Source organism: Pongo pygmaeus, chromosome 20 (assembly GCF_028885625.2).
Source record: "Pongo pygmaeus isolate AG05252 chromosome 20, NHGRI_mPonPyg2-v2.0_pri, whole genome shotgun sequence".
Taxonomy (NCBI): domain Eukaryota; kingdom Metazoa; phylum Chordata; class Mammalia; order Primates; family Hominidae; genus Pongo; species Pongo pygmaeus.
Genome location: NC_072393.2, coordinates 60,265,888 through 60,288,792, shown reverse-complemented (window position 1 = coordinate 60,288,792; position 22,905 = coordinate 60,265,888). Strand labels below are relative to the sequence as shown.

The 22,905-nt window shown below is 50.3% G+C and overlaps 1 protein-coding gene across 2 annotated transcripts; it reads right to left on the bottom strand.

Annotated features, from left to right (window-relative positions):
• Nucleotides 1–436: 436 nt before the first annotated feature.
• CACNG6 (calcium voltage-gated channel auxiliary subunit gamma 6) lies at nucleotides 437–22,187 on the bottom strand. 2 transcript variants are annotated; one of them, XM_054465292.2, is made up of 4 exons: nucleotides 20,612–22,187; nucleotides 15,531–15,605; nucleotides 12,791–12,928; nucleotides 437–1,152 (listed from the first exon to the last, which is right to left on the bottom strand). In XM_054465292.2, the coding sequence occupies exons 1-4, from the start codon at nucleotides 20,943–20,945 to the stop codon at nucleotides 914–916; spliced, it is 786 nt and encodes a 261-aa protein (XP_054321267.1). In that variant the 5' UTR covers nucleotides 20,946–22,187; the 3' UTR covers nucleotides 437–913. The 2 variants fall into 2 exon arrangements, with proteins under 2 accessions (XP_054321267.1, XP_054321268.1); XM_054465293.2 differs by lacking the exon at nucleotides 12,791–12,928.
• Between the last annotated feature and the right edge of the window lie 718 nt (nucleotides 22,188–22,905).

Genomic DNA, 22,905 nt, shown 5'->3' with positions numbered 1-22,905 from the left:
TGGGAGGCCGAGGCAGGTGGATCACTTGAGATCAGGAGTTCGAGACCAGCCTGATTAACATGGAAAACTCCATCTCTTCTAAAAAAATATATATATAAAAATATATATATATATGTATATACAAAAATTAGCTGGGCATGGTGGCTTATGCCTGTAATCTCAGCTACTTGGGAGGCTGAGGCAGAAGAATCACTTGAACCCAGGAGGCGGAGGTTGCGGTGAGCCAAGATTGCACCACTACACTCCAGCCTGGGAGACAGAGCAAGACTCCGTCTCAAAATAAAAATAAAAATAAAAAATACATTGTGTTTTCCACACTCTCAACCATCGTGTATGGGTTCGTTTTCACGTGACTTCTGGGCTCAAAAGTGGTATGTTTCTGGAGGGTACCCCAGAATGCATAATCATGTCACAAATAGACTCCAAACCAAAGTTGTTAAATTTCCAAACCTTTAATCCCAAATCAGATCACAGCCAGGTCAGACCCTTCCCTATCTCCCCCAACCCCAGCCTGAGCTACAGATGAGTTGTATAAAGTCTCTCCGGGCAAGTGAATCGATCCAGACCTGGGAAATGAAGGGGCCCCCAACTCTCACCCAAGACCCCCTGACCTCATCCCCCCACCCCACACCCCAGCTACCCCATCAGGTCCCCGCCAGTCTTCCCTGGGGACCCTCGTTTGCAAAGAGCCTCTTCCCATCCCACCCCCAAGCAACCCACATATAGCCACCGAGAAAAACGTATTTACAGAGGGAGAAAGCATAAGGGGACAGGAGGCAGGTGTGTAAAAAAACATGGGCCCCCGAGCAGGAAGAACACAGTTTCTCTAGGAGATGGGGCAAAAAGATCTTGGGGGTACAATGGAGAAGGTCAAAGGGCTTGGTGGTTGCTTAGAGAAGTCTCACGTGTGGCTCTAGGTGGCCCGGTGTCCCTGCTTGGGACAGAGGGACCCCCAGGGCCAGGAAGGCAGTGTGAGGAGCAGAAAGCAGCCGGCCCCCAACAGCAGGATCAGGCCGGCCCCCACGCCGCAGCCCAGGGACCAGGAGTACTCGTAGGTGAGGCGTGGGGCTGGGGGAGGCTCCGGGCTGACTCTCTGCAGCAGGGCCCTCACGGAATGCCGGAACACCTCCAGGCTCACCAAGAGCAGCAGGCCTGCGGGAGAGAGGACAGCGCGCAGTCAGACCCCCGCGACCCCAGCTGTGTCTGAACATCTCCGCCATCCACTCCCAGCCCTCCCGCCCACCCTGGCACCTTCCCACGCGTGCACTCAACAAATACTTACTAAACACCTACTATATAGCAGGCAGCATTTGGGAAGCTGGAAATAAAGAAAAAAAAAAAAAACAAGACACAAACTCATAGAGACAGAAAGTAGAAGGGTGGCTGCCAAGGGCCGGAGGGAAGAGGAAAAAGGGGAGTTGGTGTTTAACAGGTATAGAATTTCAGCTGGGGAAGACGAAAATCGCTCTGAAGGTGGATGGGGGTGATGGTTGCATAACAATGTAACGGAATTGGTGCCACAGAACCGTACGCTGGAAAATGATTAAAAGGCGGATATAGAATCACAGCTAGATGGGAGAAACGCGTTCTGGTGTTCGCAGCACTGTAGGGTGAATATGGTTCATTAGATTTTTTTTTTTTTTTTTTGAGACGGAGTCTTGCTCTGTCGCCCAGGCTGGAGTGCAGTGGTGCGATCTCAGCTCATTGCAAACTCTGCCTCCTAATTCTCCTGCCTCAGTCTCCTGAGTAGCTGGGGTTCAAGCGACTCTCCTGCCTCAGCCTCCTGAGTAGCTGGGATTATAGACGTGCGCCACCATGCCTGGCTAATTTTTGTGTGTATATATATATACACACACACACACACACATATACACATATATACATATATATACACACACATATATACATTTTTTTTTTTTAGTAGAGACGGGGTTTCACCATGTTGGCCAGGCTAGTCTTGAACTCCTGACCTCAAGTGGTCCACCCACCTCGGCCTCCCAAAGTGCTGAGATTACAGGTGAGAACCACCGTGCCTGGCTGTGTGTTTTCAAAGAGCTAGAGGAGAGGATTTTGAAATGGTCACAACATGAAGAAATGATCAAGTTTGAAGTGGTGGATAGGCTAATTGCCCTGATTTGATCATTATGCATTGTTTACATGCATCAAACCATCCTTCTGTTTCACACAGATATGTACAAGTACTACATATCAACTAAAAATAAAAGAGGAGGCTGGGTGCTGTGGCTCACACCTGTGATCCAAGTGCTTTGGGAAGCCAAGGACAGAGGATTGCCTGAGGCCAGGAGTTTGAGACCAGCCTGGGCAACATAGCAAGACTTCATCTCTACAAAAAAAATTTAAAAAAATTAGCCAGGTGTGGTGGTGCACGCCTGTAGTCCCAGCTACTCAGGAGGCTGAGGTGGGAGGATCACTTGAGCCCAGGAGGATGAGGCAGCAGTGAACTGTGATCACACCAGTACACTCCAGCCTGGACAACACAGCAAGATCCCAATTCTTAAAAATATATAAATAAATAAAAATTAAAAATAAAAGGGGGAAATGGTTAAAATTATACATTTTATGTTTAGCACATTTTCCCACAATTTTTTTTTCTTAAAGCAAACACACGAATCAGAAAACAAAAAATTCAAATTAAGACTCCATTAGGGGCCAGGCACGCCTATAATCCCAGCACTTTGGGAGACTGAAGCGATTGGATCACTTGAGGCCAGGAGTTCGAGACTGGCCTGGCCAACAAGGTGAAATCCCATCTCTACTAAAAATGCAAAAATTGGGCCGGGCACAGTGACTCACACCTGTAATCCCAGCACTTTGGGAGGCCGAGGTGGGCGGATCACCTAAGGTCAGGAGTTCAAGACCAGCCTGACCAACATGAAGAAACCCCATCTCTACTACAAAATTAGCCAGGCATGGTAGCGCATGCCTGTAATCCCAGCTACTCAGGAGGCTGAGGCAGGAGAATTGCTTGAACCTGGGAGGCGGAGGTTGTGGTGAGCCGAGATCACGCCATTGCACTCGAGCCTGGGCAACAACAACAACAACAAAAAATAGTCTCCTTGGAAGTTTTTTAAAAGAGTGATAGAGGGGGAGGGGTCACAAAATGAAGATAAAGTCATATTGCAATGCAATTTTTTATTTTTTGAGACAGAGTTTCGCTCTTACACCCAGGCTGGAGTGCAGTGGCAATCTCGGCTCACTGCAACCTCCACCTTCTGGTTTCAAGTGAGTCTCCTGCCTCAGCCTCCCAAGTAGCTGGGATTACAGGCTGATTTTTTTTAAAAAAAAGAAGAAAAAGAAAGAACATGATAGAGAAGGACCCTACCCTCGTGGAGCTTATATATTACTTGGAGATAGACAGTACACAAATAAACCAAAGTTTGCAAAACTCAAATGCCTGCAGGGGGCATGAGAAAGTGTAAACACAGGGTGGCAAGTAAGGTGGACATGATGGCAGAAGCCAGCTGCAGCCGCTCAACAGCATGATCTCAGCTCATTGCAGCTTCCGCCTCCCAGGTTCAAGTGATTCTCATGCTCAGCCTCCTGAGTACCTGGGACTACAGGTGTGCTCCACCACGCCTGGCTAATTTTTTTTTTTTTTTTTTTTGAGATGGAGTCTCACTCTGTTGCCCAGGCTAAAGTGCAGTGATGTGATCTTGGCTCACTGCAACCTCTACCTCCCCGGTTCAAGTGATTCTCCTGCCTCAGCCTCCCGAGTAGCTGGGATTACAGACACACGCCACCACGCCTGGCTAATTTTTGTGTTTTTAGTAGAGACGGGGTTTCACCATGTTGGCGAGGCTGGTCTCGAACTTCTGACCTTGTGATCCACCTGCCTCGGCCTCCCAAAGTGCTGGGATTACAGATGTGAGCCACTGCTCCTGGCAATTTTTGTATTTTTAGTAGAGTCATGGTTTCACCATGTTGGCCAGGCTGGTCTAGAACCCCTGACCTCAAGTGATCCACTCACCTTGGCCTCCCATAGTGCTGGGATTATAGGGGTGAACCGCCACACCCGGCCCATAATTACTTAAATGATTATTATTTTTATGGGAATTCTCTCAACCTCTAAACGTCAACTTGGAGAAATCTTTACACACTGCCTGGCAAACAAAGCACATCTCCTGGCCATCGAGGGCCTGCAGGCTGCCAGGTTGCAATGTCCAAAATAAGCAAATGAGGAGACAAGATAATCTCAGAGGGTGTTGCATGAGAGGAAGGAAATAGAAACAGAGAGAGTGGCACCCAGGGGTGGAGCAGGGACTTTGGATGGTGTCGAGAAAAGCCATTTGAGCTGGGACCTGAAGGATGAAAAGAAGTCAGTCATGCTCAAAACGAAGCAACAGCTGTTCCAAGCAGAAGGAGGGGCTGACGCGAAGGCCCTGTGTAGGACGTAGCACAGAGTGTTTGGAGAAAAGAGAAAAGCTGAGTGTGGTGGGAACAAGGAGAGTTGGGGTTGGGGAGAGAGGCGGTAATGGAACTGCAGAGGCGGGCAGGGGCTGGGTCACACAGGACCGTCTGAGAGTCACGCATGAGTCATGGATCCCAGCCGCCTTCTCTCCAGACCCTGGAGTCCTGCCCCAATCCCAGTTCCTGACCCTGCTTCCTCCCTGCACCCCAGCCCCACTGTGGTGTTTTTTTCTGTTTGTTTGTTTACTGTTTTTGGTTTCATTTTGAGTTGGAATCTCACTCTGTCATCCAGGCTGGAGTGCAATGGTGCAATCTCGGCTTACTGCAGCCTCTACCTCTTGGGTTCAAGAGACTCTCCTGCCTCAGCCTCCCGAGTAGCTGGGACTACAGGCTCGCGCCACCATGCCTGGCTCATTTTTGTATTTTTAGTAGAGATGGGGTTTCACCATGTTGGCCAGGCTGGTCTCAAACTCCTGACCTCAGTTGATCTATCCACTTCCCAAAGTGCTGGGATTACAGGCCTGAGCCACCGTGCCCAGCCATTCACTGCGGTTTTGATTCGGGGGCTGGAGAATGCAGCCTGGATGCTGTGATTTAAAAGCCCCTTCTTTGTGCCACGCAGCCCAACATTACAGAACGGGAGGTGGAAAAGCATTTAAACAAGGGCTCCCCTTCATTCTTTTCCTAATTCATTCTTTTTTTTTCTTTTCTTTTTTTTTAGTGACAAGGTCTCAGCCACCCAGGCTGGAGTGCAGTGGCGCAATCATAGCTCACTGCAACCTTGACCTCTCAGGCTCAAGCCCTCCTCCCGCCTCAGCCTCCTGAGTAGCTGGGACTATAGTTGCAAGCCACCATGGCTAATTATTTCATTTTATTTTGTAGAGACGGGATCTTTCTACATTGCTCCGGGCTGGTCTCAAACTCCTGGCCTCAAACAATCCTCCTGCCTCAGCCTCCCAAAATGTTGGGACTCCAAGTGTGAGCTACCACAGCAGACCTGATTCATGCGTTCTTTGATTCATTCAACAGATGTTCATTGAGTTCCTATTACAAAATACATATAATATGATACATAAATGATACTACAACTAAGTCCCTGTCCTTCTGGAGTTTCATCCAAGAAGGAGAGATGGACAATTATCAGTTAAATGCATTGTTGAGGGCTGAGTTGTGTCCTCCACAAAAAGTTCATGTTTTGGGGTCCTGACCCCAAGTACCTCAGAACGTGACTGTATTTGGATATAGACTTCTTAAAGAGATAATTAAGTTAAGGCTGGGTGCAGTGGCTCACGCCTGTCATTCCAGCACTTTGGGAGGCCAAGACGAGCAGATCACAGGTGTTCAAGACCAGCCTGACCAACATGGTGAAACCCCGTCCCTACTAAAAATACAAAAATTAGCCAGGCGTGGTGGTGCATGCGTGTAATCCCAGCTACTCGGGAGGCTGAGGCAAGAGAATCGCTTGAATCCTGGAGGCAGAGCCTGTGGCGAGCTGAGATCTAACCACTGCACTTCAGCCTGGGCAACAGAGTGAGACTCTGTCTCAAAAAACAAAACAAAACAAACACACACACACAAAAACAGATAATTAAGTTAAAGCGAGGTCATCAGAAGGAACCCTAATCCAATGTGACTGGTGTCCGTATGAGATAAAAAAAATTTCAGGCAGGAGGATCTCTTGAGGCCGGAAATTCAAGATCAGCCTGGGCAACATAGTGAGACCCTGTCTCTACAAAAAAAAATAATAAAATAAAATAACAAAATAAAAAAAGAAGGCCGGGCACAGTGGCTCACGGCTGTAATCCCAATACTCTGGGAGGCAGAGGTGGGCAGATCACCTGAGGCCAGGAGTTCGAGACCAGCCTGGCCAACATAGAGAAACCCCCTCTCTACTAAAAAATACAAAAATTAGCTGGGTGTCATGGCGGGTGCCTGTAATCCCAGCTACTCGGGAGGCTGAGGCAGGAGAATCACTTGAACCTGGGAGGGGGAGGTTGCAGTGAGCAGAGATCACACCACTGCACTCCAATCTGGGTAACAGAGCCAGACTCAACAAAAAAAAAAAAAAGAGAGAAGGAACTGGGGACACAGACCAGTACAGACGGAAGAACACGTGAAGATACATGGATAAGTTGGCCATTTACAAGACAAGAAGAGAAGCCGTGGAGAAAACCTCCCTGTCGACGCGTTGGTCTTAGACTTCCAGCCTCCAGAACGGCGAGGAAATCAATCTCTGTTGTACCACAGCCACCCAGGCTGTGGTACTTTCTTATGGTAGCCCTGGCAAATGAATACGGGCATAAATAAATAGAGAATTTCAGGTAGTGATCAATTCTGTGAAGAAAAATAAAGCAGGTAAGGTCCCAGCTGGAAATGAGTCTTCTTTCTTTCTTATTTATTTATTTATTTATTTATTTTTGAGACAGAGTCTTGCTCTGTCACCCAGGATGGAGTGCAGTGGTGCGATCTCAGCTCACTCCTACCTCCAGCTCCCGGGTTCAAATGATCCTCCCACCTCAGCCTCCTGAGTTGCTGGGATGACAGGCACCCACACCACGCCCAGCTAATTTTTGTATTTTTAGTAGAGACAGGGTTTCACCATGTTGGTCAGGCTGGTCTCAAACTCCTGGCCTTAAGTGATCTGCCAGCCTTGGCTCCCAAAGTTCTGGGATAACAGGAGTGAGCCACCGCGCCTGGTTTATTTTATCTTATTTTATTTTATTTTAAGATGGAGTCTTACTCTGTCGCCCAGGCTGGAGTGCAGTGGCACGATCTTGGCTCACTGCAATCTCCACCTCTTGGGTTCAAGTGATTCCCCTGCCTCAGCCTCCTTAGTAGCTGGGACTACAGGCATGCACGACCACACCCGCCTAATTTTTTATATTTTAGTAAAAATGGGGTTTCACCACGTTGGCCAGGCTGGTCTCGAACTCCTGATCCTGCGATCTGGCTGCCTCAGCCTCCCAAAGTGCTGGGATTACAGGCATGAACCACCGTGCCAGGCCAGTTTATTTTATTTTTAAATTTTTATCTTTTTTTTTTTTTTTGAGATCAGGTTATGAGACTAGCTAGTTTTTGTATTTTTGGTAGAGATGGGGTTTCACTATGTTACCCAGGCTGGTCTCGAACTCCTGGGGCTCAAGTGATCACCTACCTCGCCCTCCCAAATTTCTGGGATTACAGGCGTGAGACACCACACCCTGCTCTTTTATTTATTTATTTATTTATTTATTTTTAACATTTTCTTGGATATCAAATGAGTCCCCTTTAGACACGATGGTCAGTGCTGGTCTCTCTGAGGTGGTGACATTTAAACAATACTTAACACTTAACAGGCACTTAAACAATACGAGGAAATGAGACATGTGAAGCGCCGGCAGAAAAACACTCCAGGCTGAGGAGGCAGCCGGCAAAACACGCTGAGGGAGGAATGAGCTTAGAGCGTCTGGGGAACAGCAGAGGCCGGCATGGCCGGAGCAGGGAGAGCAGATGGCAGGAGACGGAGTCACAGGGCGCCGGGGGTCAGCCCACACGAGGCCTCGGCCACCACGTTATTCTAGTAGTAGGAATTTAAGTGGCTTTTATTCTGGGGAGAATCCATGATCCGACTTATGATATAAAAGTATCACTTAGGGGCCAGGCCTGGTGGCTCACACCTGTAATCCCAACACTTTGGGAGGCTGAGGCGGGCAGATCACCTGAGGTCATCAGGAGTTCGAGACTAGCCTGGCCAACATGGAGAAAGCCCACCTCTACTAAAAATACAAAAAAACAAAAAACAAAAAACAAAATTAACCAGGCGTGGTGGCCCATGCCTGTAATCCCAGCTCGGGAGGCTGAGGCAGGAATACTCGCTTGAACCCAGGAGTCAGAAGTTTCAGTGAGTCGAGATCGTGCCATTGCACTCCAGCCTGGGCAACAAGAGCGAAACTCCATCTCAAAAAAAAAAAAAAAAGTATCACTTGGCCGGGTGCGGTGGCTCATGCCTATCATCCCAATACTTTGGGAGGCCAAAGCGAGAGGATTGCTTGAGTCCAGGAATTCAAGATTAGCCTGGGCAACATAGTAAGACCTCGTCTCTGCAAATAATTTTAAAAATTAGCCCAGAGTGGTGGCGTGTGCCTGTGGTCCCAGCTACTCGAGGATGAGGTTGGGAGGATTGCTTGAGCCCAGGAGGTTGAGGCTGCAGTGAGCTGTGATTGTGCCACTGTACATCAGCCTGGGCGACAGAGCCAGACCCTGTCTTAAAATTTTTTAAATTAAAAAAATAGAAGTATCACTCTAGCTGCTCTGTGGAGAATGGGCTTGAGGAGGTTAAAAGGAGAAGCATAGAGAAGAGTTAGGAGGCCATAGAAGTTACCTCAGGGAAATATAGCCGTGGCTTGGATTAGTGTTACGGTGAAATGGAGGGAAGTGTTTGCATTCAAAATATGTTTTGGAAGCAGTGCCAATAGAATTTGCTGGTGGATGGCTAGGCAGGGTGGCTCATGCGTGTAATCCTAGCACTTTGGGAGGCCAAGGCAGGTGGATCACCTGAGGTCAGGAGTTCGAGACCAGCCTGGCCAACATGGAGAAACCCCATCTCTATTAAAAATACAAAACTTAGCCGGGTGTGGTGGCAGGCACATGTAATCCCAGCTACTTCCGAGGCTGAGGCAGGAGAATCGCTGGAACCCGGGAGGCAGAGGTTGCAGTGAGCCGAGATCGCACCGCTGCACTCCAGCCTGGGTGACAGAGCAAAACTCTGTCTCAAAAATAAAAAATAAATAAAATAAATAAAAAGGCATGCGGATCTGGCTCCTGCGGCTTCTCCAGCCTCCTCTCAAGCTGCTCCTCCCACACTCTCGCAGCGTGGAGCAGGACTTTCAATGCACCAGATTTGTTCAGGCTTGAAGACCTTTATGCTGCTTGGAATAATTTTCCGCCTCCCCCTCCCTGAGCCTGCCTTAGACGTCCTGATTCTTCACATCTCTGTATGAATGACATGTTTTGAAGGGACGCCTTCACTAACCACTGCCACCTAAATCTACAGTGGGTCTCCCGTCATACATTTTTCTCATACTCTGTACTTTTTATCTATAGCATTCATCACAGTTGGTAGTTATGAATGTATATTGATTTATATGACTTATGTCTCTTTAGCTCATTTCTGTCTCTCTCACTGCACTATAAATCCACGAGGGCAGCAGACTTCTCTGTCTCATACCTCTAAAACATAGAACAACAGCTGATATATGTATTATAAGGAGAGAAACAAGACAACCTGAACACGTCCCTTTATCTAGGGAGACCTCAAAATCCCAACCCGCCCCAGTCCCTGACACGCAATCTAACCACAGTAATTACAACATCAAATCCTCCTTCACTCTCAATTGGTTGTACAATCTGCAGAACACTTTTGTGCTCAAGACTTTCATAAAACACTTTTATATCAACAGCTTCCTGTGCACCCCCGGGAGTAATGCAGGTGTGAGTTCAATAACAACACCAGCACCAAATTCCTACCAAGCTACAAATTCCGTAAGAACAAACATCGTCTTTATCTGATTCATTGTTGAGTCCTCAGCGGCTCCCAGCACAGCATCTAGGACTCACTGGATATTAAAGAAATACTTGTTAAATGAATGGACAAGTAAAAAAAAAAAAAGGAGAAATGGATGATTGGAGGGAGAGAGGAAGGGAAAGAGGGTGGAAAAGAAAGAAAAGAGAGAGGGGCCGGGCTTGGTGGCTCACACCTATAATCCCAGCACTTTTGGGAGGCCGAGGTGGGCAGATCACTTGAGCTCAGGAGTTGGAGACCAGCCTGGGCAACACAGCGAAACCCTATGTCTACAAAAAAAAAAAAAAAAAAAAAAAAACGAAAATTAGCCGGGCTTGGTGGCGTGCGCCTGTATTCCCAGCTACTCAGGAGGCTGAAAGGTAGGGAGGACAATCACTTGAGCCTTGGAAGTCGAAGTTGCAGTGAGATGAGATCGCGCCACTGCACTCAAGCCTGGATGAGAGAGCGAGACCCTGTCTCAAAAACAAAAAGAAAAAAGAGAGAGAGATAGAGAGAGAAAGAGAGATAGGGAAAGAGAGAGAGGGGAAGGAAGGGGAGAGAGGGAGGAAACTGATCAATCAACGGAAGGATAAATGGATGAATGGATAAGATGGACACAATATTAACAGATACCTGGATGAGTGAGTTCATGGCTATAAGGAGATTTAAGCTCAGAGTTAGAAAAAGTTTTGCCCCAATTACACGGCTGTTAAGAAGTTGGGACTCCAACCTAGATCTTTTTGATTCCCTGTTAATGTCACAGGGCCAGTGACATTAATGTCACATTAATGCAGTGACATCTTTTGCACCGGTCTCCCTGTCTCTCTCCACACTCCTGTCACACTGGCTTTCTTTCAAGATCTGCAATGCAGCAAACTCTCCCAGCTTGTCTATCCATACTTTGACATCTTCAATGTCACCTCCCCGGAGAGGCCCTCTCTAACTCCCTGAGGATGGAACGATGAAAAAGATAAAGATGATGTCTGTTTTCATGGAATTTGTAGCTTGGTAGGAATTTGGTGCTGGCGTTATTATTAAACTCACACCTGCATTACCCCTGGGGGTGCACAGGAAGGTGTTGATATAAAAGTGTTTTATGAAAGTCTTGGCTGGGCGCGGTGGCTCACGCCTGTATTCCCAGCACTTTGGGAGGCTGAGGTGGGCAGAGCACTTGAGGTCAGGGGTTGGAGACCAGCCTGGCCAACATGGTGAAACCCTGTCTCTACTAAAAATACAAAAATTAGCCAGGCATGGTGGCACACACCTGTAATCCTAGCTACTTGGGAGGCTGAGGCAGGAGAATTGCTTGAACCTGAGAGGCAGAGGTTGCAGTGAGCTGAGACTGCACCACTGCACTCCAGCCTGGGCAACAAGAGCGAAACTCTGTCTCAAAAAAAAAAAAAAAAAAGAAAAGAAAAGGAAACATTTGATCCAAGAAGAAAACCAAGGCCCAGAAAATAAAAGGAATCTTCCCAAGGCCACACAGTGATTCAGGGCACAGCTTGGGCTGGAACCTAGAGGCAGAGGTTGCAGTGAGCTGAAATCGTGCCACTGCACTCCAGTCTAGGCAACAGAGTGAGACTCCATCTCAAAAAAGAAAGAAAGAAAGAAAACCGAGTTTAAAATCCCACCTCTGCCATCACACCATCATTGATTGTGTGTCCATGAGTAATTCATCTGACTTCTCTGAGCCTCAATTTCCTCATTTATAAAATGGGGGAGGCTGGGTGTGGTGGCTCACGCCTATAATCCCAGCACTTTGGGAGGCCAAGACAGGCAGATCACTTGACGTCAGGAGTTCGAGACCAGCCTGGCTGATATGGTGAAACCCTGTCTCTACTGAAAAATATAAAAATTTGCCAGGCGTGGTGGTGCCTGCTTGTAATCCCAGCTACTTGGGAAACTGAGGCAGAAGAATCACATGAACCCAGCAGGTGGAGGTTGCAGTGAGCCGAGATCATGCCATTGCACTCCAGCCTGGGCGACAAAGGGAGACTCTGTCTCAAAAATAAATAAATAAATAAAATGGGGGATAGTAAGCCCTGCCTACTAGAGCTATTGTAAGGATTTGAACTGGAAGTACAATAAACTGAAGTGTTGTTTATTACTGAGGGCTACATTTCATAAGATGCAGCGTTTTATTTAGACGTTCAGCTCCAAGAATGCAATAGTCCTTGCAGACCTCAAGTCTCAAATCTAAAAGAGCATTTAGAGACCATCAAATTCTGAGCCAACAATAGGGCTTGGAACTCTTCCACCTTTGAGCCTACTACAGCCCCTGGGCTTCCCTGACCTCTCAACACACTATAATGCTTAAAACATCTCAGCATGAAACAGTGTTTGGGGTCTCCATGTCCAAACCTTTAAAAGTGTTTGGACAGCTTCCAATTCCCAGCCAACAACAGGGCTTAGAACTCTCCAACTTTTGAGACCTCTATAGTCCTTGAGCTTTCTCTAATGCCTGGAACAGTGATTGGAAATCCCATCTCCCAGCATGCAACAATTCTTGGAGATCCCAGGTCCAAATCTAAAACAATGTTTGGACACCCTCCAATCCTTAGCCCGGTTGTTGGGGTTCTCCCATCTTTGAACCACGACAACCCTTGGGCTTCCCGTCAACTCCAAGCATGCAACAGGGCTTGGAGATCCCACCTTCCAGCATGCAACGGTGTGTGGAGATCCTACTCCCAGCATGCAACAGTGCATGGAGACCCTACTCCCAGCATGCAACAGTGCATAGAGACCCCATCTCCCAGCATGCAACAGTGCCTGGAGATCCTCCCAGCATGCAATGTCCTCAGCCTCCAGGCTCTGAACCCTCACCTGAGAGGCCAAAGCAGATGGCTCCAACTCGGAGCAGGAACTCTGCACCTTTACTGAGCACCATGATGATACAGAGGCACCCCAAGGCCATGACTGCCAGGCCCAGCACTGCTATCACCGCAGCTGCCAGATTCACCTCTGCCAGGAGGAGAGAGGAAAGAAGCAGAGAACATGGGATGTAGGGAATGAGGAAGATTCCCCCGTAGGAACCCGGAACCAGGAAGATGTAAGATTCAGGACGAGAGAAGAATTTTCAAGTAGAGTATCATCCAGCCCAACATTTTACTTACACTGTTGAAGGAATTAAGACTCAGAAAGCGTCAGTTATTTCTCTAAAGTCACTGAGCAAAGGGAGGAGAGGGCCAGGATTAGAAAGAGTTGAGAATTACCAGCTATTACTTAGGATCTGGTTACCACTGGTTTACAGGTGAGGAAGCTGAGGCAGTGGGGTGTATGGGAGACGATGGCAAAGGCAGGGTGCTACAGTGGAATGATCCAGGTTGGAAATCTCCCCAACTACTTCCTACGTGGAAGATTCTGGTAGGATTTTCCAGATTCCAGTAGGAATTTAGGCTGAACCCTTCTCAGCCTAAATTTCCTCCTGTGGACCAGGTGCGGTGGCTCACACCTATAATCCCAGCACTTTGGGAGGCCAAGGTGGGTGGATCACTTGAGGTCAGGAGAGTTCAAGACCAGCCTGGCCAACATGCTGAAACCTGTCTCTACTAAAAAATACAAAAATTAGCCCAGCGTGGTGGCGGGCACCTGTAATCCTAGCTACTAGGGAGGCTAAGGCAGGAGAATCGCTTGAACCCAGGAGGTGGAGGTTGCAGTGAGCCGAAATCACGCCACTGCACTCCAGCCTGGGTGAAAGACCGAGACTCCATCTCAAAAATAAAATAAAATAAAATGAAATAAAATAAAATACAAATAAATAAATACAAATACAAAATGAATAAAAAGAAAGGGCAAAGTGTTTAGAGCAGCACTGTCCAGTACATTCACTACTAGCCAGAAGTGGCCTCCATGCTAAATCAATTTAAATTAAACACAATTAGAAACTCAGTTCTGCGTCACACTAGCAACATTCCAAGTGTGCTGGAGCCACGGCTGCCATATGGGTCAGCAGAGAAACAGAGTATTTCCATCTTCTGAGAAGATTCTCTTTTTTTTTTTTTTTTTTTTTGAGATGGAGTCTTGCTCTGTGGCCCAGGCTGGGGTGCAGTGGTGCAATCTCAGCTCACTGCAACCTCCGCCTCCCCGGGTTCAAGCGATTCTCCTGCCTCAACCTTCCATGTATCTGGGATTTTAGGCACCCACCACCATGCCCAACTAATTATTATTATTTTTTTTATGATTATTATTTTTTTGAGACGGAGTCTCCCTCTGTCACCCAGGCTGGAGTGCAGTGGCACGATCTCGGCTCACTGCAAGCTCTGCCTCCTGGGTTCACGCCATTCTCCTGCCTCAGCCTCCCGAGTAGCTGGGACTACAGGCGTCCGCCACCACACCTGGCTAATTTTTTGTATTTTTAGTAGAGATGGGGTTTCACCATGTTGAGTGGGATGGTCTCAATCTCCTGACCTCGTGATCCACCCGCCTCGGCCTCCCAAAGTGCTGGGATTACAAGCGTGAGCCACCACACCCAGCTAATTTTTGTATTTTTAGTAGGGACGGGGTTTCACCGTGTTAGCCAGGATGGTCTCGATCTCCTGACCTCGTGATCTGCCTGCCTCGGCCTCCCAAAGTGCTGGGATGACACGTGTGAGCCACGGTGCCCGGCCACTAATTTTTGTCTTTTTAGTAGAGAGGGGGTTTCACCATGTTGACCAGGCTGGTCTCGAACTCCTGGCCTTAAGTGATCTGCCCGCCTCCAAAGTGCTGGGATTACTGGCGGCAGCCACCACACCTTTCCTCAGAAGATTCTTTAGTAGCGTGCTCCTTGAGAGTCAGAATTATCTGGGTCTGAATCCTGCTTCCATCTCTGCCACTTCCTGGGAAAAATAATTGTAACCATTCCTGGACTTCTGGAAGATGGAAGATAAAGTGCCCACCCTACTTGGCTACTGCGAGGACTGGAGATCTTACAGATGGAGTGCCCAGCGCTGTGGTCAGCACGTGACGCATGCAGGTTTGTGAGATGTCCAAGTGCTACCCACAGAGAGGGGCTGCGACTTGCCCAGGGTGACAAAGAACGTGGCATAGGCAGAGATGGGGTAAGAGCTCTAGGCACAGCTAGGTGTGGTGGCTCACACCTGTCATCCCAGCACTTTGGGAGGCCGAGGAGAGGGATCACCTGAGGTCAGGAGTTCGAGACCAGCCTGGTCAACATGGTGAAACCCCGTCTCTACTAAAAATATAAAAATTAGCTGGGCATGGTGGTGGGCGCCTATAGTCTCAGCTACTCAGGAGGCTGAGGTAGGAGAATCGCTTGAACCTGGGAGGTGGAGGTTGCAGTGGGCCGAGATTGTGCCACTGTACTCCAGCCTGGGTGACAGAGCAAGACATCATCTCAAAAAAAAAAAAAAAAAAAAAAAGAAAAGAGTTCTCTAGATTCTCTAGAGCATCATGTCCCCATCATTAACTCTCCCGCCAGCACTCCCCAGGGGACAGACACAGAGTATAGACACAAGAACCGCCCTGAGGTAAAGCAGAGGAGAGGATAATTCTCCCTAGAACTCCTCCAGCATACTCAGCATTTCTCCCACCTGTTGCCCACCAGGGGGTGAAAAGTTCTCACCTTTCTTTGTGGTTCTCTGAAAGATGCGTGCATTCTCCTCCGTGGTGAAGAATTTAAAATAGGTGCAGTTTGCTTCTGTGGGAGCAGGAGAGAGAAAACAGACATGATGATGTGAGGTCCCTTGCATAAGCTCAGGGCTGGACAGTTAACACAGCCCACGGGAGCCTAAAACTTGGACATCAGCATCCCTGATACACAGAGGAGAAAAATGATGCCCAGAGATGTGAAAGCCACCTGTGACCACACCGCCATCTAGGAGCTGGGACTCCCACCCAGGGCTCTGAGCCCCAGACCTGTGGCCCCGAGTGCGCCATTAGCCTCTCTGGGCCTCTAGTTCTTCCTCTTTAAAACGAGATAATAATCTCTTTCCTGGCCCCTTCGTATGGGTTTATTGAGGGTCAAGTGGGATTACATATGGATAATCACTTGATTCAACAAAGGATACCAAGATACAAGTAGCAGAAGACTAACAGACTCAGAAAGGATTCCTGTCTCAGGAAGGATTCCTACCTAGAACACACAAAGAGCTCCTGCGGATTAGCAAGAAGAGAGAGAGAACCCAGTTGACAAATGGGCAAAGGGTATGAATAGTAATTCACAAAAGAGGAAGCCTGGGTAGCTCGCAAGTCCATGGAGAGATGCCCCACTTCACCAGGGATCAGAGAGAGGCAGCCGGAATCAGCAGGGAGCCACCACTTCCCATCAATTAGATTGGCCAACATTAAAAGGGTCATATCAAGCGTTTGAAAAGATAAGAGGAAACACCGTGTATGAATGGGTACTCCTAGTCTTTTGGGAAGGCACTCTGAGTTACTTTATGAAATGAAGAATGTTCATAGCCTGTGGCTTAACAATTTCATTGCAGGGTATAACTCCAGAGAAAAAAAAAAAACAGGAATATATATGCAGATGTTTACAGCAGCACTGTTTATAAGTAACTTGGAGTCAGAATCAAGCCAGGTGTCCATCTAATAGGGGAACAGACAAGTAAATGACACAGACAGTCCTTGTGAAAATCTCTCCAGTACATATAGCCATAAATTAGAATAACCTAAAACAAGGTGGAGAGATTTGAGAAACACAGTGTTGATCAAAACAATAATAATATTAATATTAATTAATTTAAAAATCCAAAAATTGAGGCCAGGAAAGGTGGCTCACACCTGTAATCCCTGCACTTTGGGAGGCCGAGGCAGGATAATCACTTGAGCTCAGGAGTTTGAGACCAGCCTGGCCAACATGGTGAAACCCCGTCTGTACCAAAAATACAAAAAATCAACTGGGTGTGGCAGCACACACCTGTAATCCCAGCTACTCGGGAGGCTGAGGCAAGAGGATCCCTTCAGCCCGGGAGGCAGAGGTTGCAGTGAGCCAAGATTGTACTACTGCACTCCAGCCTGGGTGATAGAGTGAGATCCCATCTCAAAAAAAAAAAAAAAAAATCCCAAAGATCAGACAAAATCAATAGCGTGATCTCATTTATGTAAAACACACATATAAACTAACACTATATATTTTCCCAGTCAAAATACATATCTGTGAGCGTATATCAAACACATTAAAGAGATGAGCTGGAAAAGAACGAGGAAAAGGTAATATAAAACAAAGCACAGGGCAGGGTGTGCTGGCTCATGCCTGTAATCCCAACACATTGGGAGGCCAAGGCAGGCAGATCACTTGGGGTCAGGAGTTCGATACCAGCCTGGTCAATATGGTGAAACCCCATCTCTACCAAAAGTACAAAAATTAGCTGGGCATGGTGGCACGCGCCTGTAATCCTGGCTACTCAGGAGGCTGAGGCAGGAGAATCGCTTGAACCCAGGAAGCAGAGGTTGCAGTGAGCCGAGATGGCACCACTGCAATCCAGCATGGGTGACAGAGCAAGTCTACATCTCAAAAAAAAGAGAGAGAGAGAGAAATTTTAAAGTTAAGAAAGACAGAAAAAGGAAGAAAGGGAGAGAAGGAAGGAGAAATGAAGGAAGGGAGGGGAGCACTTTCTGAAGTGCATTTTAGACCCAGAAATTCCCTCAGAATTCACCTAGCCTGACCTATTCTCTTATTCTACAGATGGGGAAACTGAGGCACAGAAGGGAGAAGAGAGGTTGAGAATAACAGGAGTAAAGGCCATAGAAGAGGGACTAGGCAGTCCGTGAACGTGAAAAAATGAACTTTTCAATTTGAACAAGGATATGAAGGGACAAGAAATCAATCCCTGCGTCAGGTGAGGTGGTGTGGGCGCTCCCCAAGTACCCTGAGGGGAGGAGAAGGGGTGAGATGTCCGGCCAGGAGGAGTGGGATGTGTGAGTTCTTATGCAGCAGCAAGAGCTAAAGGATGCTGGGCTGCGTGTGGTGGCTCATGCCTGTAATCCCAGCACTTTGGGAGGCCGAGGCAGGCAGATCACCCGAGGTCAGGAGTTCGAGACCAGCCTCATCAACATGGTGAAACCCCGTCTCTACTAAAAATACAAAAATTAGCCGGATGTTATGGCACATGCCTGTAATCCCAGCTACTTGGGAGACGGAGGCAGGAGAATTGCTTGAACCTGGGAGGCGGAGGTTGCAGTGAGCCGAGATCGTGCCATTGCACTCCAGCTGGGGCAACAAGAGCAAAACTCCATTTCAAAGAAAAAGAGGTAAAGGATGCTTTGCATCACTGAGTGAAGGGTGCAGGTGCTCTTTGAAGCAGTCATTGCGGGAAACACGGTCTACATCCACAAGGGAAGTGTGACGGCCCTTCTGGGACAATGTAGGGTGCCTGGCATCCCCTTTTGGCTACTAATAGTTTAGGACATCCCAACTCGACCACCCCAAAATATGACATATCCCATCTGGAAAAGTACAGGGTAAGGGTCACCCCCACATTCCATACTTATAGCCAAGGGAGCCAGGGATGCCTTTCGATGGGCAGTGGTGAGTGTGAGATATTTATCCGAGATAATGAAGATTGAGAGATGTCCTCTGAGGGGTTGAGTTTGTGAGATAATGTTAATGGCCCTGCTGAAAGACTGAAGTCCTTTCTGATCAATGGAGGGGCCAGCAAGGGATATGAGGAACCCCATGCGATGTGGTGAGATGGGATGGGTCACCCCCTCCATTGCCCCAGGACCTTTGGGATCTCTTGCTGGACCAGTGAGATGTGATATAATGCAGTTGTTGAGAAGAGAGGCAACCGAGCTTCAAATTCCATCTAACTAGCCTGGGTGCATAGACTGAGCCACCGAGATTTCTGGCTCTTCATTTTTCTCTTCTCTAGAATGGGAGTGATAATAACGACTCATAGGCTAGCTATGATGATTAATGAGTTAATGTACATAAAACACTGAGATAAGAACCAGGCATTACATACGCATCTAATATTCTTATTATTGGGGTCTCCCATTTTGCAAAAGTTTGAGATCATCCTTTATGAGACCCCCAAGGGGCCAGAGACAGCCCATCTGCAGAAATAAAATGATTAAGGATAGCCCATCTGGACACCAAGTAGCTCAGACAGCCAGGGGGGCCCTAGCATCCCATTGTCCTATTGAGGGCTTGGGACATCCTATTTTGCACTCTACACATATAAGATACCACATCTGGAGAAGTGAGGGACGAGGGAAATCTCATACAGAGCCCAGAAAACTAGGCCATATTCTTTGAGGGACACTGGGATGATAGGACCTTCTTTGGAGACTGAAGAGTGCTGGAGATCTCATATGGGTGATCAAATATATGACAGCCCAAATGGGCTCTGAGGAGTGCCAGGTATTTTCCACGGGTCAGTGGAGGTAGAATGAGATTTCATCCAGTTCCCCAGGGGTATAGAATGTCCCCCTGGTATAAGTACAAGCCATGGCCTGTCGTGTCAGGGAGGTATGGGACAGCTCTCTGCCATGCCCAGGGATAAAACAGCCATGATTTGGGGAAGGAGGGAGTATGGGAATGTCTCTCGGAGAAAATGAGAAACGCTGAAATGTCCAGTCTGGGCATTTGGAGGCGAGAGGACAGGAAGTGAAGAACATTGCAGGGAAGGAACAAGGTCTGCCCTCGGGTGCTGGGAGGTGTCTGGTGAGAGCTTGGTTTGGTGGAAGCAGTAGGTGGGGAACAGGCATAGATCCTGCTTTGGGGTGGGCGTCTGTCTCCCCAGGGCTCACAGGATGGGAGCACAAGCTGTCTCCAGGCTGGGAAGAGGAAGCTGACACCAGGAACCCAGGCTGCCTCTCCATGGGCACAGGCTGCCTGTGGGCACATGCAGAGTGGGCACAGGCTGTCTCCAGGGTGCAGGCATTTCCAGAGGGTGCAGGCTGTCTGGGGTGGGCACGGGCTATCTGAGGACACCAGCTGTGTCTGGAATCACAGGCTGGGTCTGGGGACACAGGCAAGGTTTTTCTAGGGACACAGGCTCTCTCTAGAGTTATAGGCTGGTCTGGGGGGACACAGCGATGCCTAGGAACATTGGCTGTGTGGGGGCAGGGGCTTTGGGGGTCAAAGAATGATCTGGGACCATAGCCTGGTGTGGAGGTGCAGGTTGATCTGAGGGCACAGGCTGGCGTAAGGAGGCAGGCTGGTCTGGGGGTATAGACTGGTCTAGGGGTGCATGTTAGTCTGGGGGTGGAAACTGTAGCTGGGGACACAGGCTGATCTGGGGGTACAGGATAGTCGGGGTACAGGATGGTCTTGGGGCACAGGTTGTAGGCGGGGGCACAAACTCTCTTTAGAGGTGCAGAATAGGGGTACAGACTCGTCTGAGGGGTCTCAGGTCACAGCCCGGTCTGGGGGTACAGGATGGCCTGGGGGCATAGACTCCCTGTAGGCACATTCTGGTCTTGGGGTACAGTCTGCAGCAGGAAAGCAAGCTCTAAGGCACAGGTTCTCTGGCGGTAGGCCCGTGAGGGACCTAGGCCATATCTGGGGGATCCCTCTCTCTCTCAGCAGTTTCTGAGAGCAGAGGACGATGTGGGCACTGGCGCTTACTGGGAGGCAAGCTGTCTCCTCCGGGCTCAGGCTTTCGTCCCTGGGGCGGGTTTTCTCCTCGGACACGGGCCCCTCTCCCTCCCTGTCCGTGGGACGCAAGCCCTGGGCTCGGGGCGGCGGCTGCTCACCTCCGGGCAGCTCCGCGGGGCCGCAGGTGTCCCTGTCCGCGGGCACGTCCGCCTGCCACAGCCGCTTGGTGCACACCTTCCACAGCCCCAGGTGGGCCGCTTCGCACACGGAGCTGCCGTTGGCCTTGTAGGTGTTGAGCTCCACCCAGAACTCGGTGCCCACGGACAGCACCGCCAGCGTGGCGCCCACGGCGGCCAGCAGCAGCGCCAGCTTCACCTTCCCCTCGCGCTCGGGCGTCAGCCCCGACCTGCGCTGCCCGTGCGCCCGCCGCCGGCCCGCGGCCCCCCGCCGCCGGTTTTCCTCTTGCAGGAAGAAGTTGGACCACATCATCATCTTACGGCCGGTGGGGGTCGAGAAGGGGGAGGAGGCAGAGCCGACGAGGGGCCTCGAGGGGCGGGAGCGAGGAGCGGCCTGGGGTCTTGAAGGGGGTGAGGGACTCAGTTTCCCCTGGGTATGAAAGAGGGAGAGCCGAATCCTCTCTGGAATCTCAAATGGGAAAGTCGAGATTGCTTCTGGGGTTCAGAAGAGAAAAACGATCCCCGGGGCTGGGGAAGCCTCTGGGGTTCAGAGGAGGGTCTAGGTTGCCCTCAAGAACTTGGCAAAGAAGATGGGGCCCAGAGGAAAAGCAAGGCCCCCACCCCGAGGCTTAGAGATAGAATTCGGGTTCCCAGGAGGAAGTCCCCCCAAGAGCTCCAGAGGAATGAGAACTGGTGCCCGCTGAAGCTCCCTGCAGCTCCAAGGGGCTGCTTTGGGGTCCCCGCTGGGGGGTTGACAAAAGGGAAACTGGTTTTCCTGAGAGATCTGAGCACCCCACTAGGGCTAAGAGTTTGGGGTACCCAGGAAGGGACCTGAGGTCCTCTGTGTGTTTGGAGGAGATGTGGCCGGGGTTCCCTTGGGCTCAGAGTTTGAGAAGAGAGGACTTGGGGACCCTCTGGGATTCGGAAAAGGAAGACCTGGGGTCCCGGGAAGCTCCCAAGGGGAGGTCAGAATTCAATCCAGGTCTCAAGAGAGGCGGTAGGACCCCGGCATCCACAGAAGGAGAAGAACAGAGCCCTGGCTGGGGCTCAGAAGAGTACTGGGCCTCGCTGGAATTCAGGAAAAGGGGATAGGGGTCTCCCCTGCCATTCAGAAAAGATCCGAGGTCTCTACTGAGCCTGGGAAAGGAGCCGGTGGCTGGAAGACAGAGTGGAGTCCAGAGACGGAGGCTGCGGGGCCTCCCCAAGGGCTGGGGCAGATGGGACCGGGGGGCCCTCCCGGGGCTCACACTATGGGGCTGTGGTCCGCACTGCGGCTCAGAAAACCGGGACTGAGTCCCCCTAGGGTTCAAAGGCCAACCACGACCCGAAAGAGACGCTGCGCCCCTTCGGGGTCAGTCCGCCTCCCTCCCCCCGGCTCCCAGGGCCTTCCCGGTCGGGTCCGCGCCAGGCTCAGCTCCAGGCCAGGGCCCCCCCTCGGGGCTCCCACCCCCGACTCCCGAGCAGGGGCCCCTCTCGCTCTCCTGCCTCCGCCCCGCGCCGACCCCAGCTCCGCGCTGCCTCCGAAGCGTCCGGCTGTGCCCGCCACCGCCACCGGCCTGGCCTCCGCCCGCGCCCGGCCTCGTCCCCACCCGCCCACCCCCCACCCTCCACCCTCCACCCTCCACCCTCCACCCTCGGGGCTATTTCGGGCTTGACCCGTAAATAACACCCGCACCTGTCGCCCGGCGCCTGTTGCCATAGGGATCCCGGGTATTTTAAGGGGACGAGGAAGGGGGGAGGGAGGCCGCCCGGGGAGGAAGGGGCCGAGCCTGATGGGACTTTCATTTCACTAAGGGGCAAGAGCGGCGCCGAGAGTCCCAGCTCCCCAGTCTCCCGGGCAGCAGGAGACGGGCGGGGCAGCAAGCCTGACTGGGGTTACCAGGGAGGAGGGACGGGAGGCAGGGCCCTGGGTCTCAGGGAGGAGGGGCTGAGGCCAGGAGTCTTGGGTCCCTGAGGGAGAAGAAGCCTCGGTACCCCACTTCTGAGTGGTAGAGAAAGAGGGCCTGGGTACCCAGAATCTTGGATCTGAGACGAGAGGAACCTGGACTCCTGGGTCTGAGGGAGGAGGGGCTGGGGCCTGGACTCCTGGGTCTGAGGGAGGAGGGGGCTGGGGGCCTGGGCTCCTGAGTCTGAGGGAGGAGGGGGCTGGGGGCCTGGGCTCCTGAGTCTGAGGGAGGAGGGGGCTGGGGGCCTGGGCTCCTGAGTCTGAGGGAGGAGAGGCTGGGCCTGGACTCCTGGGTCTGAGGGAGGAGGGGCTGGGCCTGGGCTCCTGAGTC